The 14,985-nt window shown below is 40.0% G+C and overlaps 1 protein-coding gene across 6 annotated transcripts in view; it reads right to left on the reverse strand.

The window, feature by feature from the left end:
* Positions 1-14,985, reverse strand: part of GRIA4 (glutamate ionotropic receptor AMPA type subunit 4) — a 295,426-nt gene that overhangs the window by 71,930 nt on the left and 208,511 nt on the right. For all 6 annotated transcript variants that reach the window (XM_078390085.1, XM_020805165.3, XM_020805166.3 and 3 more), the window contains 3 exons: positions 8,469-8,522; positions 4,419-4,577; positions 2,426-2,593 (listed from right to left, as the gene is read on the reverse strand). In XM_078390085.1, coding sequence (XP_078246211.1) covers positions 2,426-2,593; positions 4,419-4,577; positions 8,469-8,522 — 381 coding nt within the window. The remainder of the gene's footprint in view (positions 1-2,425; positions 2,594-4,418; positions 4,578-8,468; positions 8,523-14,985) is intronic.

Raw genomic sequence — 14,985 nt, forward strand, 5'->3', positions numbered from 1 at the left:
TCTGGGACTTTCTCGTATAAGCGTCCTTTTGGCTTTGGCCCAACCACTTCATTAGCTCTGGAGCTACTTGTACTTATCCTCCGCTCTTCCTCAGTAGCATGTTGGACGCCTTCTGATCTGAGGGGCTCATCTTCCAGCGTCATATCTTTTAGCCTTTTGTTTCTGTTCATGGGTTATTCTTGGCAAAGATACTGGACTGGCTTGCCAATTCCTGCTCCAGGTGGATCATGTTTAGTCAGAACTGTCCACTATGACCGGTCTTAGGTGTCCCTGCATGGCATAGCCCATAGCTTCTCTGAATTACTCAAGCCCCTTTGCCATGACAAGGCAGCAATCTGTGAAGGGGGTGAACCAATGAGAGCAGCCTATTTTCTTTATCTCTGAACTATTCTTTTAGGAATCCTATTCTTTTAGGAATCCCTTTGTTCTTCTTGTTTTCAGATTCAGAAGTGGTTTACTATTCCCTTCCTATGGTGGTGCTCCAGGACTGTGCTGGTTGCCCAAGGCTACACAGGCTGGCTCTTCTCCCAGAAGGCACAGTGTGGAACTGAGCTCCTGACCCCAGGTATTCCAGTTCACAGATCTATCCAGTGCAGCACTAAACCCTTCCCTTTATCATACTTTAAATAAAGACACATATTATTACAGTGTTCTGTAGAATATTTAAAATAAGCTCAATGCTTAACAGCATTCTATGAGAGTAAGTGTGTACCTTTGAAATAAGGTTCTTTCTTTGCTCTGAATCCATTGTTAACCAAATCACCTTAAATTTAAAACATTTGTTCACAGGAAGAGAGCTGTTACCAATGGCTTCTTTTCAATGCCCTGTACACAAAGCATGCTAATTTGCAATTACAATTATTTTAAACTCTGATGTCATGCCACTGTTGCCTTCCTTCCTTCCTGCTACAATTGTCCTTCCTCCAGACAAGAAGCTAAATCATCTTGACAGAGACCTGGAACTCTGTAAGCCTGTGAATTCATAAAGCACACAGAGCTCTGACATCTGTGAAAAATACCTCTGTGTTATTTCTTTTTTAAATGAAATGAGGAGAGGAAAAGATGTAGGGATTTTTTTACTTTTGTGAGTTATATAGAGCCAGCAAATTTAAATATACTGTCAAGATGACAGAAACGCATTTGTCAAGCAATGTGGTAGAAAGATCAAATAACTCTTAGATAATCATTTTAAATTTCATTTTCTTTGATCAGCGTGATGTGGAATTAACACAGGGCTGCATGCCAAAAACTTATCTATAGTTAATCATTCATTCTTTCAGTTAAAATGTTGGAGAGAAAAACGAGGAAACTTCAAATCCTGTCAGAATATATTTGTAGGCAGGTAAAATGGCTTAGTGTCCAAATATTTGGATCTCATAAATCTCACTCCTAAATCTGGAGCTATGTTATTATGTTGAATGTATTTAAGATTAGGGTCCAACGACAACTGATGCCCCAACTACAAAATAATTATCTGACTATTCTCTTACATGTCATAAGGTCCTAATCTGCTTCCCATATTGCCATCCTTCATAAATAAATAAATAAATAAATAAATAAATAAATAAATAAATAAATAAATAAATAAATAAATAAATAAATAAATAAATAAATAAATAAATAAATAAAGCAAATGCAAATGGCCTCGTGATCCATTCATAGCAGCCAAGTGCATGGTTGAGAAATACCTTTATTACATCACTATTGGATTTTAGTGATCTAATAAGAATATTTCCCCATAGGAAAGTTGATATTTCATCGTCACATGAGAACTACATTCATTTTTGTTGTTCTTCCTTCCCCCTCAAACAAGGTGATGCTAGAGAAATTACAAAAAGAGCAAAACAAAAAAAAATATCTTCCATACTACGGCTAATTTCTATATAAATAACCAAATAACTATTTTCTATACTGCAGTCTGTCTTAGTTGGTACACTAATCAGGACGAGTCCAACATTTGGATCTGTAGGAGATCCATATGGATTTGTGTCTCCAGGCCACCTCTTTTACCCTCAGATTTAAATATCTATAGGATAGACACAGATGGACATATATGATCAAGTGCTGTTACCTTTTCCTTCTACCACCACCTACAGAACCCACAAAGAGGCTTGTGTTTCCAAGCGACAAATGCAGCACCCATGGATGTGGGTTGTAGAGGATGGCCTTGTTCCTACTGATGGCGCTCCAGCTAATAATCATGCAGAACATCGTGCCCTGACTAATGTGTGATCTGGTGGACAGGGTGTTGCATTCAGCCCCAGCTTACTGTTGTAAGGATGAGTAAGATAAGAATTGGAAACAAATTAAATACACCATAGATTATGTAAATACAAAATAATTATATTAAATCAACAAGTGCTGGTCACTTCAAATGCTTATGATGTTTTGTGTCACATAGTTAAGAATAAGACTTCAGCCATACCTGTTTCAACGTTCTCTCCATGTCAATTCCTTGGCTCCAGGGTGCAGCCGGATTTGCAAGGCAATCTCCAGCATTTCCTCTTCGAGAAATATCAATCTTCTGCCTCCGAAGATTACGGAAAGTCTCAGCCATCACAAGCACCCCATCATAGGTCAGAGCGGAGGTATACTAATCAAATTGGAGGAAAAAATGCATCTGTCTTACACCTCAGTAGGAAGAATCTGATTCCTTGATGGACCAGGCTGAGTCTATCAAGGGATTTATCAAACAAGAATGATGAAGTTGCCATGTCCTTGATATGGCAAACAAGTTTAGTTGAAAAATGGCAGTAATCCATTAAGTAATCCAGATAATGGTTATGTTATTGAATGTTCATAATTACTTCTGTTTGATCTTTGTTTGAGTCCTAGCACAATTCACACATAAGCCCTAACCAAACAAAAAATTAAAATAAAAAAAAAGTAGAAGTGATGGAGAGAATAACAGGCAACTAAGGACATTTGGAAACTAGAATAAAGACATTAAGTGGCTAAAACTGGTAGAAATCCTGCTGCTTAGTAAGTTGTAATACAGTAGGCCCACTGAATCAATGGCGATTTGGTGAGTCAGTTCCTTTATATGTTCAGTTGATTCAAATGGGCTTACTCAACTTCCATCATTTATGCATCTAGAGCAATGGTCCTCAACATGTTCTTGGACTTCAACTTCCAGAAATCCTGGCCAGCAGAGGTGGTAGTGAAGGCTTCTGGGAGTTGTAGTCCAAGAACATCTGGAGGCCCAAGGTTGGGGACCACTGATCTAGAGGATCCCCTGGAAGCACTGCAGCTTCCATAGTTTCTTGTACGACTGATAGAAAAGCAAAGAGCAGAGAAATGAGATGCAAAAGGAATTGTATTTGTTCTTTTCAGTCACTTCTGCTAATCTACTCCTGCTTCAAGCCACAGTTTTACCACACATTGGTCAAAATCCTCTTGCTTAGTATAGTAAATCATACGAAAGTAAGGTAAAGGTAACGGTTCCCCTTGACATTTAGTCCAGTCATGTCCGACTCTAGGGTGCAGTTCTCATCCCTGTCTCCTAGCTGTAGAGCCAGTGTTTGTCCGAAGACCGTTTCTGTAGTCATGTGGCCAGCGCGACTCGACACGGAATGCCGTTACCTTCCCACTGTGGTGGTACCTATTTATCTACTCGCATTTTAACATGCGTTCGAACTGCTAGGTTGGCAGGAGCTGGGATAAGCAACTGGAGCTCACTCCATTGCGTGGATTCGATCTTACAACTGCTGGTCTTAAGACCTTGCAGCACAGAGGCTTCTGCATTTTAACCTGCAGCGCCACCACGTCCCTCATACTAAAGTAGACCCATTGAATTAACAGGGATTTAAGTAAGTCAATTCCTCCATAAATTCAAATGGACCAGCTGTAATGGTGAAGTAAGTTGCAACTAGGATAAGACCATACGAGTCAGTAGTTGATTCACCAAACCCCAGTGATTCAATGGGTCTACACTAGTGTGATTTATTACGCTAAGCAACAAGATTCTGGCCATTAACTTTGCGAAGCTGAAGCTAGATGAAGTTGTCATCTTTTGTTGTAAACAATGGTTCTAGTTTATTTTTTGTTATTTGCAATATTTCTTAAATGCACTTTATTCAAAGGCGATGTATAAAATTTCACCAATACTTTGGCTTTCAAGACTGTTTTGGCCTGTTATTGCTTAGTATGCTTTTTTGTTTTCATTCTATATTGTCTTTGCAGACATTTATATAATTATATTTCTCTTTTGAGGTTCTTAGGTAGAAAACTAATATAGAAACATTCTTAATAAAATAATAACAGGAAAATAAAATAAAATAAATCAATAGGCGACTAGTATAAGGAGTGATAATGTTTGAAACAATAGAACTTCATAGTGTAAAGCAGCTACCTATGACAAAAATGTATACTTCCATTTCTGTCGAAACAATCGTTTTGGATATAATGCAGACACATACTTTAGGAGGAGTCTCTGATCCTGGGTATTCTCTCTGATCCAGTTTCTTCCACCGTTGCATCAGTTTTGCAACCATAGGTGTACTGAAGTCCACCAGCTGAAACCCGGTGACATTGGCTCCTCCATGCATAAACCTTTCCAAAGAAATGTCTTTGAATCCCTGTAAAAATCAAGTAATAAAATACTTTGTTTGACCTCTCATACTGCTAACAATTCTCAATGAATTTTACATGGTCGTACAAAATGTTCCGTTTAATCTTCAGCCCTGCTGGGCAGGGCTCTGCTCTTGCGCATGCAACTACAACTCTTGTGCGTCACTCCATCTCCCATTGCAGTCTTTCACTATGATTGGAATGAGAGGGACTGGAAATACCCGCTGTGGGTACACAGAGGGGGAGGAACACTCTGCTGAAGTGGGGGTGTGGCACTTTGTCCTCACGCAGCCACACACGTTTCGGGGAACCTTGGTCCTACACAATGTTTTATGAGTGGATTTGCATAACAGGAGTCATAGAATCCTAGAATAATGGATTATTCCCACCCCCCGCTCAAGGATGGAATACATATCAAAGGATATCTGACAAATGGTTATCCAATTTTCTCTTGAATGCCTCTAGTGTTGAAGCACTCACCACCTCTCTAGGTAACTGTTTCCATTGTCATACTGCTCTAACAGTTAGGAAGTTTTTTTTTCTGATATTCAATCGAAATCGAAATCTGACTCCTTGTAACCTGAGCACATTGCTATGTGTCTTGTTGTAGTGGATGACAATTTTTCAAGTATTTGACGGGTGCTATCATATCTCCCCCCAGCTTTCTCTTCTCAAGGCTAAACATGCCCAGTTTTTTTCAATGTTTTCTCGTAGGGCTTGGTTTCCAGTCTTCTGATCATCCTTTTTGTCCTCTTCTAAACTTGATTCAGTTTATCGGCATCCTTCTTAAAGTGCAGTGTTCAGAACTGGACACAGTACTCCCAGTACTAACCAATGCTGAATAAAGGAGAGTTAAAACTTGACAGATTCTGGAGACTATACTTGCAGCCTAAAATATCATTTGCCTTTTTTGCAGCCAGATTGCACTACTGGCTTATATTCAACTTGTGATTGACAGTAATTCCTTCACATTCATAGTATTACAGAGTCAAGTAGGCCCCGTCTTTTTTCCCCCTGTCTTCCACCTTTTTTTTCTTATTAGAATTATTTATAGTTCTGCCTTTATAATTTCTTTTAAGAAACTCCCATTGATCTTGGACTCCTTTTTCTGTTAGGCTCTCCTGCTATGGGCTCTTTACTTGTCATTGTCCTGAATTTATTGAAATTGCCTTTTCTAAGCTCAAGTGTACTTGTGTGGCTATACTGTGCTTTTGTTTCTTTTGAAATCAAGGAATCAAGTAGAATATGGTTACTTTCCCCTAGTGTTTCCCTTACTGCCATTTCTTCCACCAATTCATCTCTATTAGTTAGAATCAAGTCAAGGGTATCCTTTAGTTTCTTCTTCCAAGTAAAAAATTATCAGGAGAAAATTATTAGCATTACCATTAAATTGTCTCTCTCTGAAATTCTTGCAATTTATTTTTCAAAGGTTTCATCTATATCTTCTCTTCAGTTTGGTGGTAGTAGTCTCCAATTATCACATACGTTTTGTTTCTCGTCTCAGTTATATAAACCAGATGTTCTCAAGGGAACAAGCAAGCTTGTCCTCCTGTATTTCTGTGCAGGAATACGTATTTTCGATATATATTGCAACTCCACCTCCACTTGCTGTATCAAGTCATGGTAGTCATTCCACCAAGTTACCGTTATCCTTATCAAATCATATTTATCCTCCTGAACTAGGATTTCCAGTTCTTCCTCTTTGTTTCGCATATTTCTGGTACTGGTATATAGACACTGGAGATTCTGTGATTGGTGGCCTGCTTTCCTTCATACATTTTTATGAAGACTTTTATTGGGCCCCATGAGAGCTGCCCATAGTTTCCTTTTCCCTTTCTCCCCTACAGTCTCTCAAAACCATCCAGCTTTTTATAAATTTACTCACATCAACCTTTCTCATTTATAGCAAGCCAAGTTCACAAGTATTGCTGCGTGCCACATTCTAAAAACAGAACAAAAGCAGCAACCCTGCAGTCTGGTTGGGTCTGGATAGATCTTTTTTTCTCAGTAGAATTTTGGATGCAATCAATGATTTGGTACTCACCTAAAAGCATCTGCAGGAATACAGAGGTTGCAGTAGTAAAGGGAGAAATCCACCCTTCCCCAACTCCAGTGACAGAAATAGTTCTTTTAGATCCAGCATACACTCAGTGTTCTGCAGTGCTAGTTACAGAGAGGCTAAACTATGGCAGTGTACCATAGCAGTTTTCCCAGTTCCAGATGAGAAGTGATATGTGCTCCAAATGAAGTTAAGCTGCATTCCGTATATTCCAGTTGAAAGATAACAGCTAGATACCCACTTCGCAGCCCTTTCCATTTCGTTTCAAGCTCTCTTTCTTCCTTAGTAAAAATAGCTGGATGAGGAACTGAATTTCCCCAGTGATTATTCTTGTGTAGTTGGAGTACCCCAAAAACACAGTATCTTTGTAACAGTAACTGGCATTTCCTTATGCAGCATTAAGGAACTGAGTACAGTGGTACCTTGACTTGAGAACATCCCCACATAAGAATGATTCGAGTTAAGAACAGCTCCGTTCGCAAAAAAGTTACTTCGACTTGAGAACGGAGCCTCGACTTAAGAATCAAAAAAGGGAAAAAAACACCTTTCCTGCCCTTTTTTTGACCTAAGTTCACCTTAGGTCAAAAGAAGAAAAAATAATAAAAAATTCGCCCGCTAGTGGTAGATATGGATTAACCGGCTTTGCATTAGTTCCTATGGGAACTAATGCTTCAACTTAAGAACAGTGCCTCGACTTAAGAACAAAAAACAGCAGATACAGATTAAATGGTTTTCAATGCATTCCTACGGGAAATGGTGCTTCGACTTAAGAATGTTTCGACTTAAGAAAGCAGTCCCAATATGGATCAAGTTCTTAAATTGAGGTACCACTGTATTTGCTTGTTGTCATGTCCGCTTGTTACAGCTGGATTGCTTTATTTTTCTGTGGCGGTAATTTTTAAGGTTGGAATAACAGTTTTAATAAAGTTAATTTTAGTTAATAATGAAGATATTTACACACTATCTTTCTGCCAGTGCACTCTACTGTACGGTATATGATTTGCCAATTCAAAATAACAGTATACCATCTAAAAATGGTGACTCATAGGAATCAAGTGATGGGGAAGGAAAATGAACACACTGAGTTACAAACTATCAGATAATTTTTATTCTCAAAGGCCAGGAGCCTGCAAAGAAGGTTAATGAACTGTATCCAGCCACAACAACTGGTGATCACTGCGAACAATAGACTAGCTAATGGCAGCCATCAATCACAGTGACAGATCATCTCCCCCTTATCACAACAATAAACCGATAATAAATAAATAAATAAATAACACGCTGATCACCATAATCGCCCAATCATCTGAAAAAGGACAAAAAGCTGATCCCACAGCTACAAATACTCAGCTATCCCACACACTACACCAGAACAAGACAGAGTTCTAGCTTCTGTCCTCTGAAGATGCCGGCCACAGAGACTGGCGAAAGGTTAGTAAGGAAAACCTCCAGAACACAGCCAAACAGCCCAAAAAACCTACAACAACTGTCAAATAATTCCTAAAGAGAAGAGGAAGCACCACATGGAAGAAAGTTCTAACTGAACTTTTCACAGAGCCTATAGTTTCCTCCTCATTTGTGCTTACGGTGATTGAATGCTAACTGAAGCCATTCTGGAAGACAAGAAGGCAAATGGTTGCAATCAAGCCAGAGAGGAGACATTGATTTATTCAGTCAGATGCAGCCAATTACTGCAAATCCATGAAGCTACCCACAAGATTCCCTGACCTCCATCACAACGAACTGTCTCACTCTTATAGATGGCACCATGTTGATCTGATAGGGCCATGGAGAATGTCACTAGCTCAGCATGCAGTTAACTGTAAAACAAGGTACTTACCAGGTTTGCAAGAATATAATGATAGCCTTTAACATGTTTGCCAACACTTACAATCTGTAGGAAGAGGAAAATAAAGGTCTTGTATTACTTTAAGCACTGTAACTTATGACATATTATTTTAGTATGTATTACTATTTCAATCTTTATCCACATAAAAAGTCGTCTAATAATTTTGATACAGAGGTGTAGGAAAATGCAGCTAACTCAGGTTGTTCTAATTTTTATCAAACTGCTGTGACATTGCCATGGTTTGTGAGCCAGAGGGTCACTCTGTTTGGTAGGGAACAGACTTCTAGAGTGTACGGTATATGTAAAATACTTCTAGAGTGTATATTGTAAAATGCACTTCTGCATACACATATACTGTATACATACTTTCAGATTCATAGACTAAAGATGTTATAGAAAGGCACAGTACACATATACACTGCCAGAAGAAATATCAATAACCTTAGATATGCAGATGATAACACTCTGATGGCGGAATGTGAGGAGAAATTAAAGAACCTCTTAATGAGGGTGAAAGAGGAGAGTGCCAAAATGGTCTGAAGCTCAACATCAAAAAAACTAAGATCCTGGCCACTGGTCCCATCACCTTCCGGCAAATAAAAGGGGAAGATACGGACGCAGTGACAGATTTTACTTTCTTGGGCTCCATGATCACTGCAGATAATGAAAGCAGCCACAAAATTAAAAGACTCCTGCTTCTTGGGAGGAAAGCGATGACAAACCATAGCATCTTAAAAAGCAGAGACATCACCTTGCCAACAAAGGTCCGCATAGTCAAAGCTATAGTTTTTCCAGTAGTGATGTATGGAAGTGAGGTCTGGACCATAAAGAAGGCTGACCACCGAAGAATTGATGCTTTTGAATTGTTGTGCTGGAGGAGACTCTTGAGAGTGTCCTGGACTGCAAGCAGAACAAACCAATTTGTTTTGAAGAAAATCAACCCTGAGTGCTCACTGGAAGGACAGATCCTGAAGCTGAGGCTCCAATACTTTGGCCATCTCATGAGAAGACTCTCTGGAAAAGATCCTGATGTTGGGAAAATGTGAAGGCAAGAGGAGAAGGGGACGTCAGAGGATGAGATGGTTGGACAGTGTCATCGAAGCTACAAACGTGAATTTGTCCAGGTAGTGGAAGACAGGAGGGCCTAGCATGCTCTGGTCCATGGGGTCACAAGGAGTTGGACACAACTTAACGACTAAGCAACAATAACAACACAGATAAAAGGGATTGAATTGGTAATCTGTAGCTCCAGTGGACTGAACTAGATCCAATATACGCAGATCAATGGAAATGACACAGACAAACATTTGGGCTAAACAAAACCTCCTTTTGTAATTTCCCAATGTTGAGACAACAGAAACAAAGAAATTGTTTAATATCAAGAACTCTTGACAATGTAACAGCTCTTCAGGGACTGGTGCATTTTCTTTCAGTTACGGCGTTTAAGGTGAAACTGGATGGCCATCTGACAAGAACAATAATGCTTCATCCTATAATGAAAGTCCTGCATTCAGCATAGACTTGTATTAATTAGATTGCCGCCAAATTCCTTGCCAAATATCAGGATGTTATTTCCAGACAAAGAGACCAGTGGAACCAGTGGGAGCTGGGTAAGTCCACACTCATTTAAGGGCCCATCTACATTTCTCAAAAAAACGCTAAAAGAAAATTTATTTTATTTTATTTATACTCCGCCTATCTGGTCATTGCGACCACTCTAGGCGGCTTCCAGGCAATATAAAAAACATATACATATACCAAAATAAGAAAAGTAAAACAATATACAATAAACAATAAACAGTAGACAAATTCTTCAAGATGGGAAAGTAACAAAGAATAAGTGAAGAAAAAAGAAATTAAGTACAGTGGTGCCTTGCACAACGGGCGCCTCGTAGAGCGATGAATTCGCTCTACGAGGCCGTTTTTGCGATCGCAAATGCGATCGCAAAACGATGCCCGTATAGGCTGTGATTCACAGAGCGAAGGTCGGTAAGCTGCTCGCTTACCGACCTTCGCTTTGCGACCCGCCGATCAGCTGTCCGGCAGGTCCAAAATGGCCGCCGGAACAGCCGAAAGGGGCCGGGGCGCAGCGTTTTCGCACCCTTGGTAAGCAAGGGGAGCGCGCGAAAACGCTGCGGAAGCCCCGAAATGGCTGCGCGCAACCATTTTGGGGCTTCCGGTAGCGTTTTCGCGCGCTCCCCTTGGTTACCAAGGGCGCGAAAACGCTGTGCCCCGGCCCCTTTCGGCTGCTCCGGCGGCCATTTTGGACCCGCCGGACAGCTGATGGCAGCCATTTGGCGCCCTCGTTGTGCGAGGGGAGGGCGCGAAAATGGCTGCCGGCCCCTGGGAAACATCGCACTACGGTGAGTATTCTATGGCATTGGAACGCATTAAACAGCGTTTAATGCATTCCAATGCCTTTTGGTGTTCCGTAGTGCGATGTTTCGTGGTGGCACGACAGCAATCAAGTGCCTTGTCCACAGTGTCTGGGGTCACAGGCTGAAAGCAATTGAAAGTCACCGAGCTGGACATCTCAGCTCGACTCACTGTATTTAAAAAAAGAGAGAGGTCCCGGCGGATGGCCTCCACTTTAGATTTTAAAAATGCTGCAAATTGGTCCGGTGAAAAACTAGGGGAAGGCCCATCGCTCAGACCAATTCCGGATAGGTCGCACACTATATGGAATAATTCTGCCTGCTGATTTGAAGCTTTGCTTATCCAGTTAGCGAAGTATAGACGACTGGCAGCCTTTACCTTGGCCAGGTAAAGGTTAGTTGCGACCCTGATAGCTATCCAATTATAATCCATCAGGTTCTTCCTCCACTTGAGCTCTAGCCTTCTCCTAAGCTGCTTCTTCGCTCAAATGTCCTGGTTAAACCAGGGCGCTGGCCGAGCTCTGTGCTGGAGAGGGCATTTAGGTGCGATTGTGTCTACAGCCCTGGTGGTGGCAGTGAACCAGCCATCAGCCAGATCCTCAACAGGAGCGCCAGCCAGGTCAGCCGAAACTCCTCTCCTGGAATCCTGGAATCCAACCGGATCCAGTAGCCTTCAAGGGCAGACCATAGAAATAGGTCCCTGCTCCCTGCGTAACAAAACAAAAAACAATATGTAGCGCTTTAATTTTAGCCGAATAAGTCACATGTTTTTTTGGAGTCGTGTCCTGTGTTCCTACTTAGCAACTGAAATACATATTTTCCATTAACATACCAAAGTGGGAGATTATATACTTTCAGATTGTGTCCTTAAATCAGGTATGCATGGAGAAGTTTGCTTTTAAAACTGGATGTAAGGTTCACAATGGGCTCAAGTCAGTTAAGAAAACAGCATGCTAAAAGAAATAGCCTTCTGGTGGCTGTTTATTTTAACTCACTTCCTATGAAAATAGAGTCAGAGGAAAATAAATACACACTGTGGAATTCATTGTGTGAATGTGAAACTCAGCATGATTTTTAACATAGGTCAAATCCCAGGGGTTTTTTTTGGCTGTGTGACCAAGCTTTAAGTTTCATTGATTCTAGCTTAGTTGTAACTAACAAGTTAATTTAGGCGTCTGATTTTTGTGTTTTTTTCTAAAGTGCATTTTTAAGCTGAAGAACTTTTGAAAGATGAAAGGTAGGCCATATAGTTATAATCTTAGAACTTAGAACTGCACAGTTGGAAGTGATCCTATGCATCATAGAGTCTAGTCCTTATCAAGGAGGCACAGTAGGGAATCAAACTCCCAATCTTTGGCTCTGCAGCCAGGTACCTAAACTACCAAGCTAATTTCTTAATTTCAGAAATCAATTTATATGAATCTTTCTAAAAGACAAGTGTCAGTGGCAAAGATCTCTTATTTTAATATATTTCAAGATAAGACTTTTTTTTAAGGTCCTACAATAAGGAATTGTTAAGCAGTCATTGAAAGCTACTGCCATTCCTATTGAGCAACATTTTTGCCTGTAAACTATCCAGGAAAAGAAAACAATACCAAATACAGTGCCTCCTCATTCTGTACAGGCATGGTGGCTTCAGAGAGGTAAAAAAGATTGAGAGTGTAATGGGACTATTGTCTCAGGAGATTTTTATGCAGTACCTGAAGCAATAATAAATCTTTCACAAAGCCGTCCACAAAATATTTTAAAAGCCTTTGAGGGAGAAGAGGATGATTCACTGAGTGCTGGAAAATGTTCAGAACAGCTGCAATAATACTGAAGCCAGACTTTAGAAAAAGATTTTGCTATGTAGCAGGTTTTACAGGTTCTATTGACACTAAGGTTATCTGCTGATGTTCTCCATTCTCCAATAAAAGCAGAACCAACTAGGTACTCCTAACTAGATTCTTGTTTTTAAAGCCACCTAATTAGGATGGAAAAGAAAAATCAGAAGCCTGTATTAAGAAAAGCTATGGCCAGTTTCCTCTTCTTGCTCTTGTGTTTAAAAACAACACACAACTAAACTTTCTGTTTTTTTCACAGCTCACTTCAGGGACATGTATGCAGCTGCTCATTTCGGAAAGTTCTAGTCTCATGTCCAGATTTAAATATTCAAAGACACTGAAAATGCTACCTCTAATTGTACCATTTGAAACAGTGATTTGTATGTGAAATGTGTATTACTCCATAGCTCATGATGGCTAAATGCTTTTATCACATCAAGCCTTCTACAAATATAGCAGCAGTACAGCTATCAGAGGAGCAAGTGACAGAAGCTGTTTAAATAACAGCCTCCATTCTTGCTGCAGAAAAGATCTTAAAGAGTAAGGATGTGCCACTGAAGACCAAGATCATGCATATTATGGTATTCCTTATCACAATGTACAGATGTGAAAATTGGGCGGTGAAGAAAACAGTCAAGAAAATCTTTTGACTAATTCAAAACGTATGGTTGGGAGGAGAGATTTACAGACATCATAGGCCACTAGGAAGACAAAATAAATGGATATTAGATGAGGTTGGAACTCTCTAGAAGTGAAAATGACTAAAATGGTGTAAGGAAATGGAAGGAAACTGGGAATTGTAGTCATGCAAAAATGGAGTCTGTTAGGTTCTGTGTAAGATGAATTCAGAGAGATGTTTTTCATGAGCTTTTTACGCAGAGTTGTTTGTCAAAGTCACAAGGTCGGACAGTCCAGAGAGAGGAGGCGTAACAAAAACCACTAATGGGGAGAAGATAAGACACCTGGAGCTTGGATCATGAGAACTTTGGGTGGTGATCAGAGTGTTCTGAATTACGCCTACTTGGACTTAATTGGGTGTCAGCTTGAAAGTGTAATGAAGAAGGAGGTCCTAAAGGGATGTAAAATGAAAGGTCCATGAATGCTGTGGAATGTGAGACAGAGAGGCTTGTTTTTATTTTAAAGAAGAAGGGGGGAATAGCCCAGCTTCTAGATGCCAACATGTAGGACATAGAGCAAAGATGATTACCTAGCTGTTTTTATTTTAATTAGAAGTTGTAGGTTTATTTAAACATTGTAACAGTCTGGAAATGCTCAGTGCTTGTGCTTTTTAAAGCTACAACTGTATTCTAATGAAACTTTATTTCCTTAATAAAAAAATATAATCCTTCAATGAGGATTTAGTCTCTTGAAAAAGGAAGACTATCTAAATCCAGTGTGGATGAAAGAGAGTTAATGGTTGCTACTGTAAGTTAAAAGGTCCTACTAGGTAAGGCTGTTGTGCATTCTAAGGAAACACAACATGTTTTATTGCTTTGGAAGCAATCAGAGGTTACTTTTAAGCTTCAGGCTTGTCTATGGGGCTTACTATGCACTTCTGAAGCCTAACGGATCTACCTTAGGAAATAAAGATGGTAGTTTTGCACGCAGAAGGACTCCTTGACCGCAACCTTTGTCTCTTTAGGGAGACAGGATCATTGCAAGTGGGTCTACTGTATTTTAGGTATATCATAAGTAGATCAGTGAGTTATTTAGCTCCAGAGCCAGGTATTGGGAGTTTTATTCCCTACTATAGATTTAATTTCAGTTGGGTTTTTGTCTGCTCTCTTGTTTAATGTCTTACTTTGTTGTTTATTATTAAATCTTCGTTTATGTTCTTGATGCTTATTGTAAGTTGCCCAGAGTATTGGTCTGGCCACTAGATGAATGGAGTATAAATTGAATAAAATAAATAAATACTGTATGTCCCACAAGATAAGCCAGGCTCTCTAGCGCTCGGCAAGCTGTATGGCCCCGGAGTGCCTGCAAAAGAGAACAGTTAACCACTTCTGACTACTTTCTACCTGGAAGCCCGGAAATAATTACCATCAGTCAGAAATGACCTGACAGCACATTGTTGTTGCTGTTGCCATGATTCACTAGAAAGGGCATTAAGTTGCACTCAATTTGGCAGTTTCCTGTGCAGAAGATTGAGGGGGAAAAAATAAACATATGGGAAAATAAGACGAGAAGCGAGGAAATCCTACTGATGCAAGTGGAAGTCTCAGTGGTAAGCCTCAATATAGCAAGACTGGGATAATCACTGTCATTAAAGGTGTTTCTCTCCAACTGAATTGGCCACATGTTTTATTC

This window comes from Pogona vitticeps, chromosome 3, assembly GCF_051106095.1.
Source record: "Pogona vitticeps strain Pit_001003342236 chromosome 3, PviZW2.1, whole genome shotgun sequence".
NCBI classification, from domain to species: Eukaryota; Metazoa; Chordata; class Lepidosauria; order Squamata; family Agamidae; genus Pogona; species Pogona vitticeps.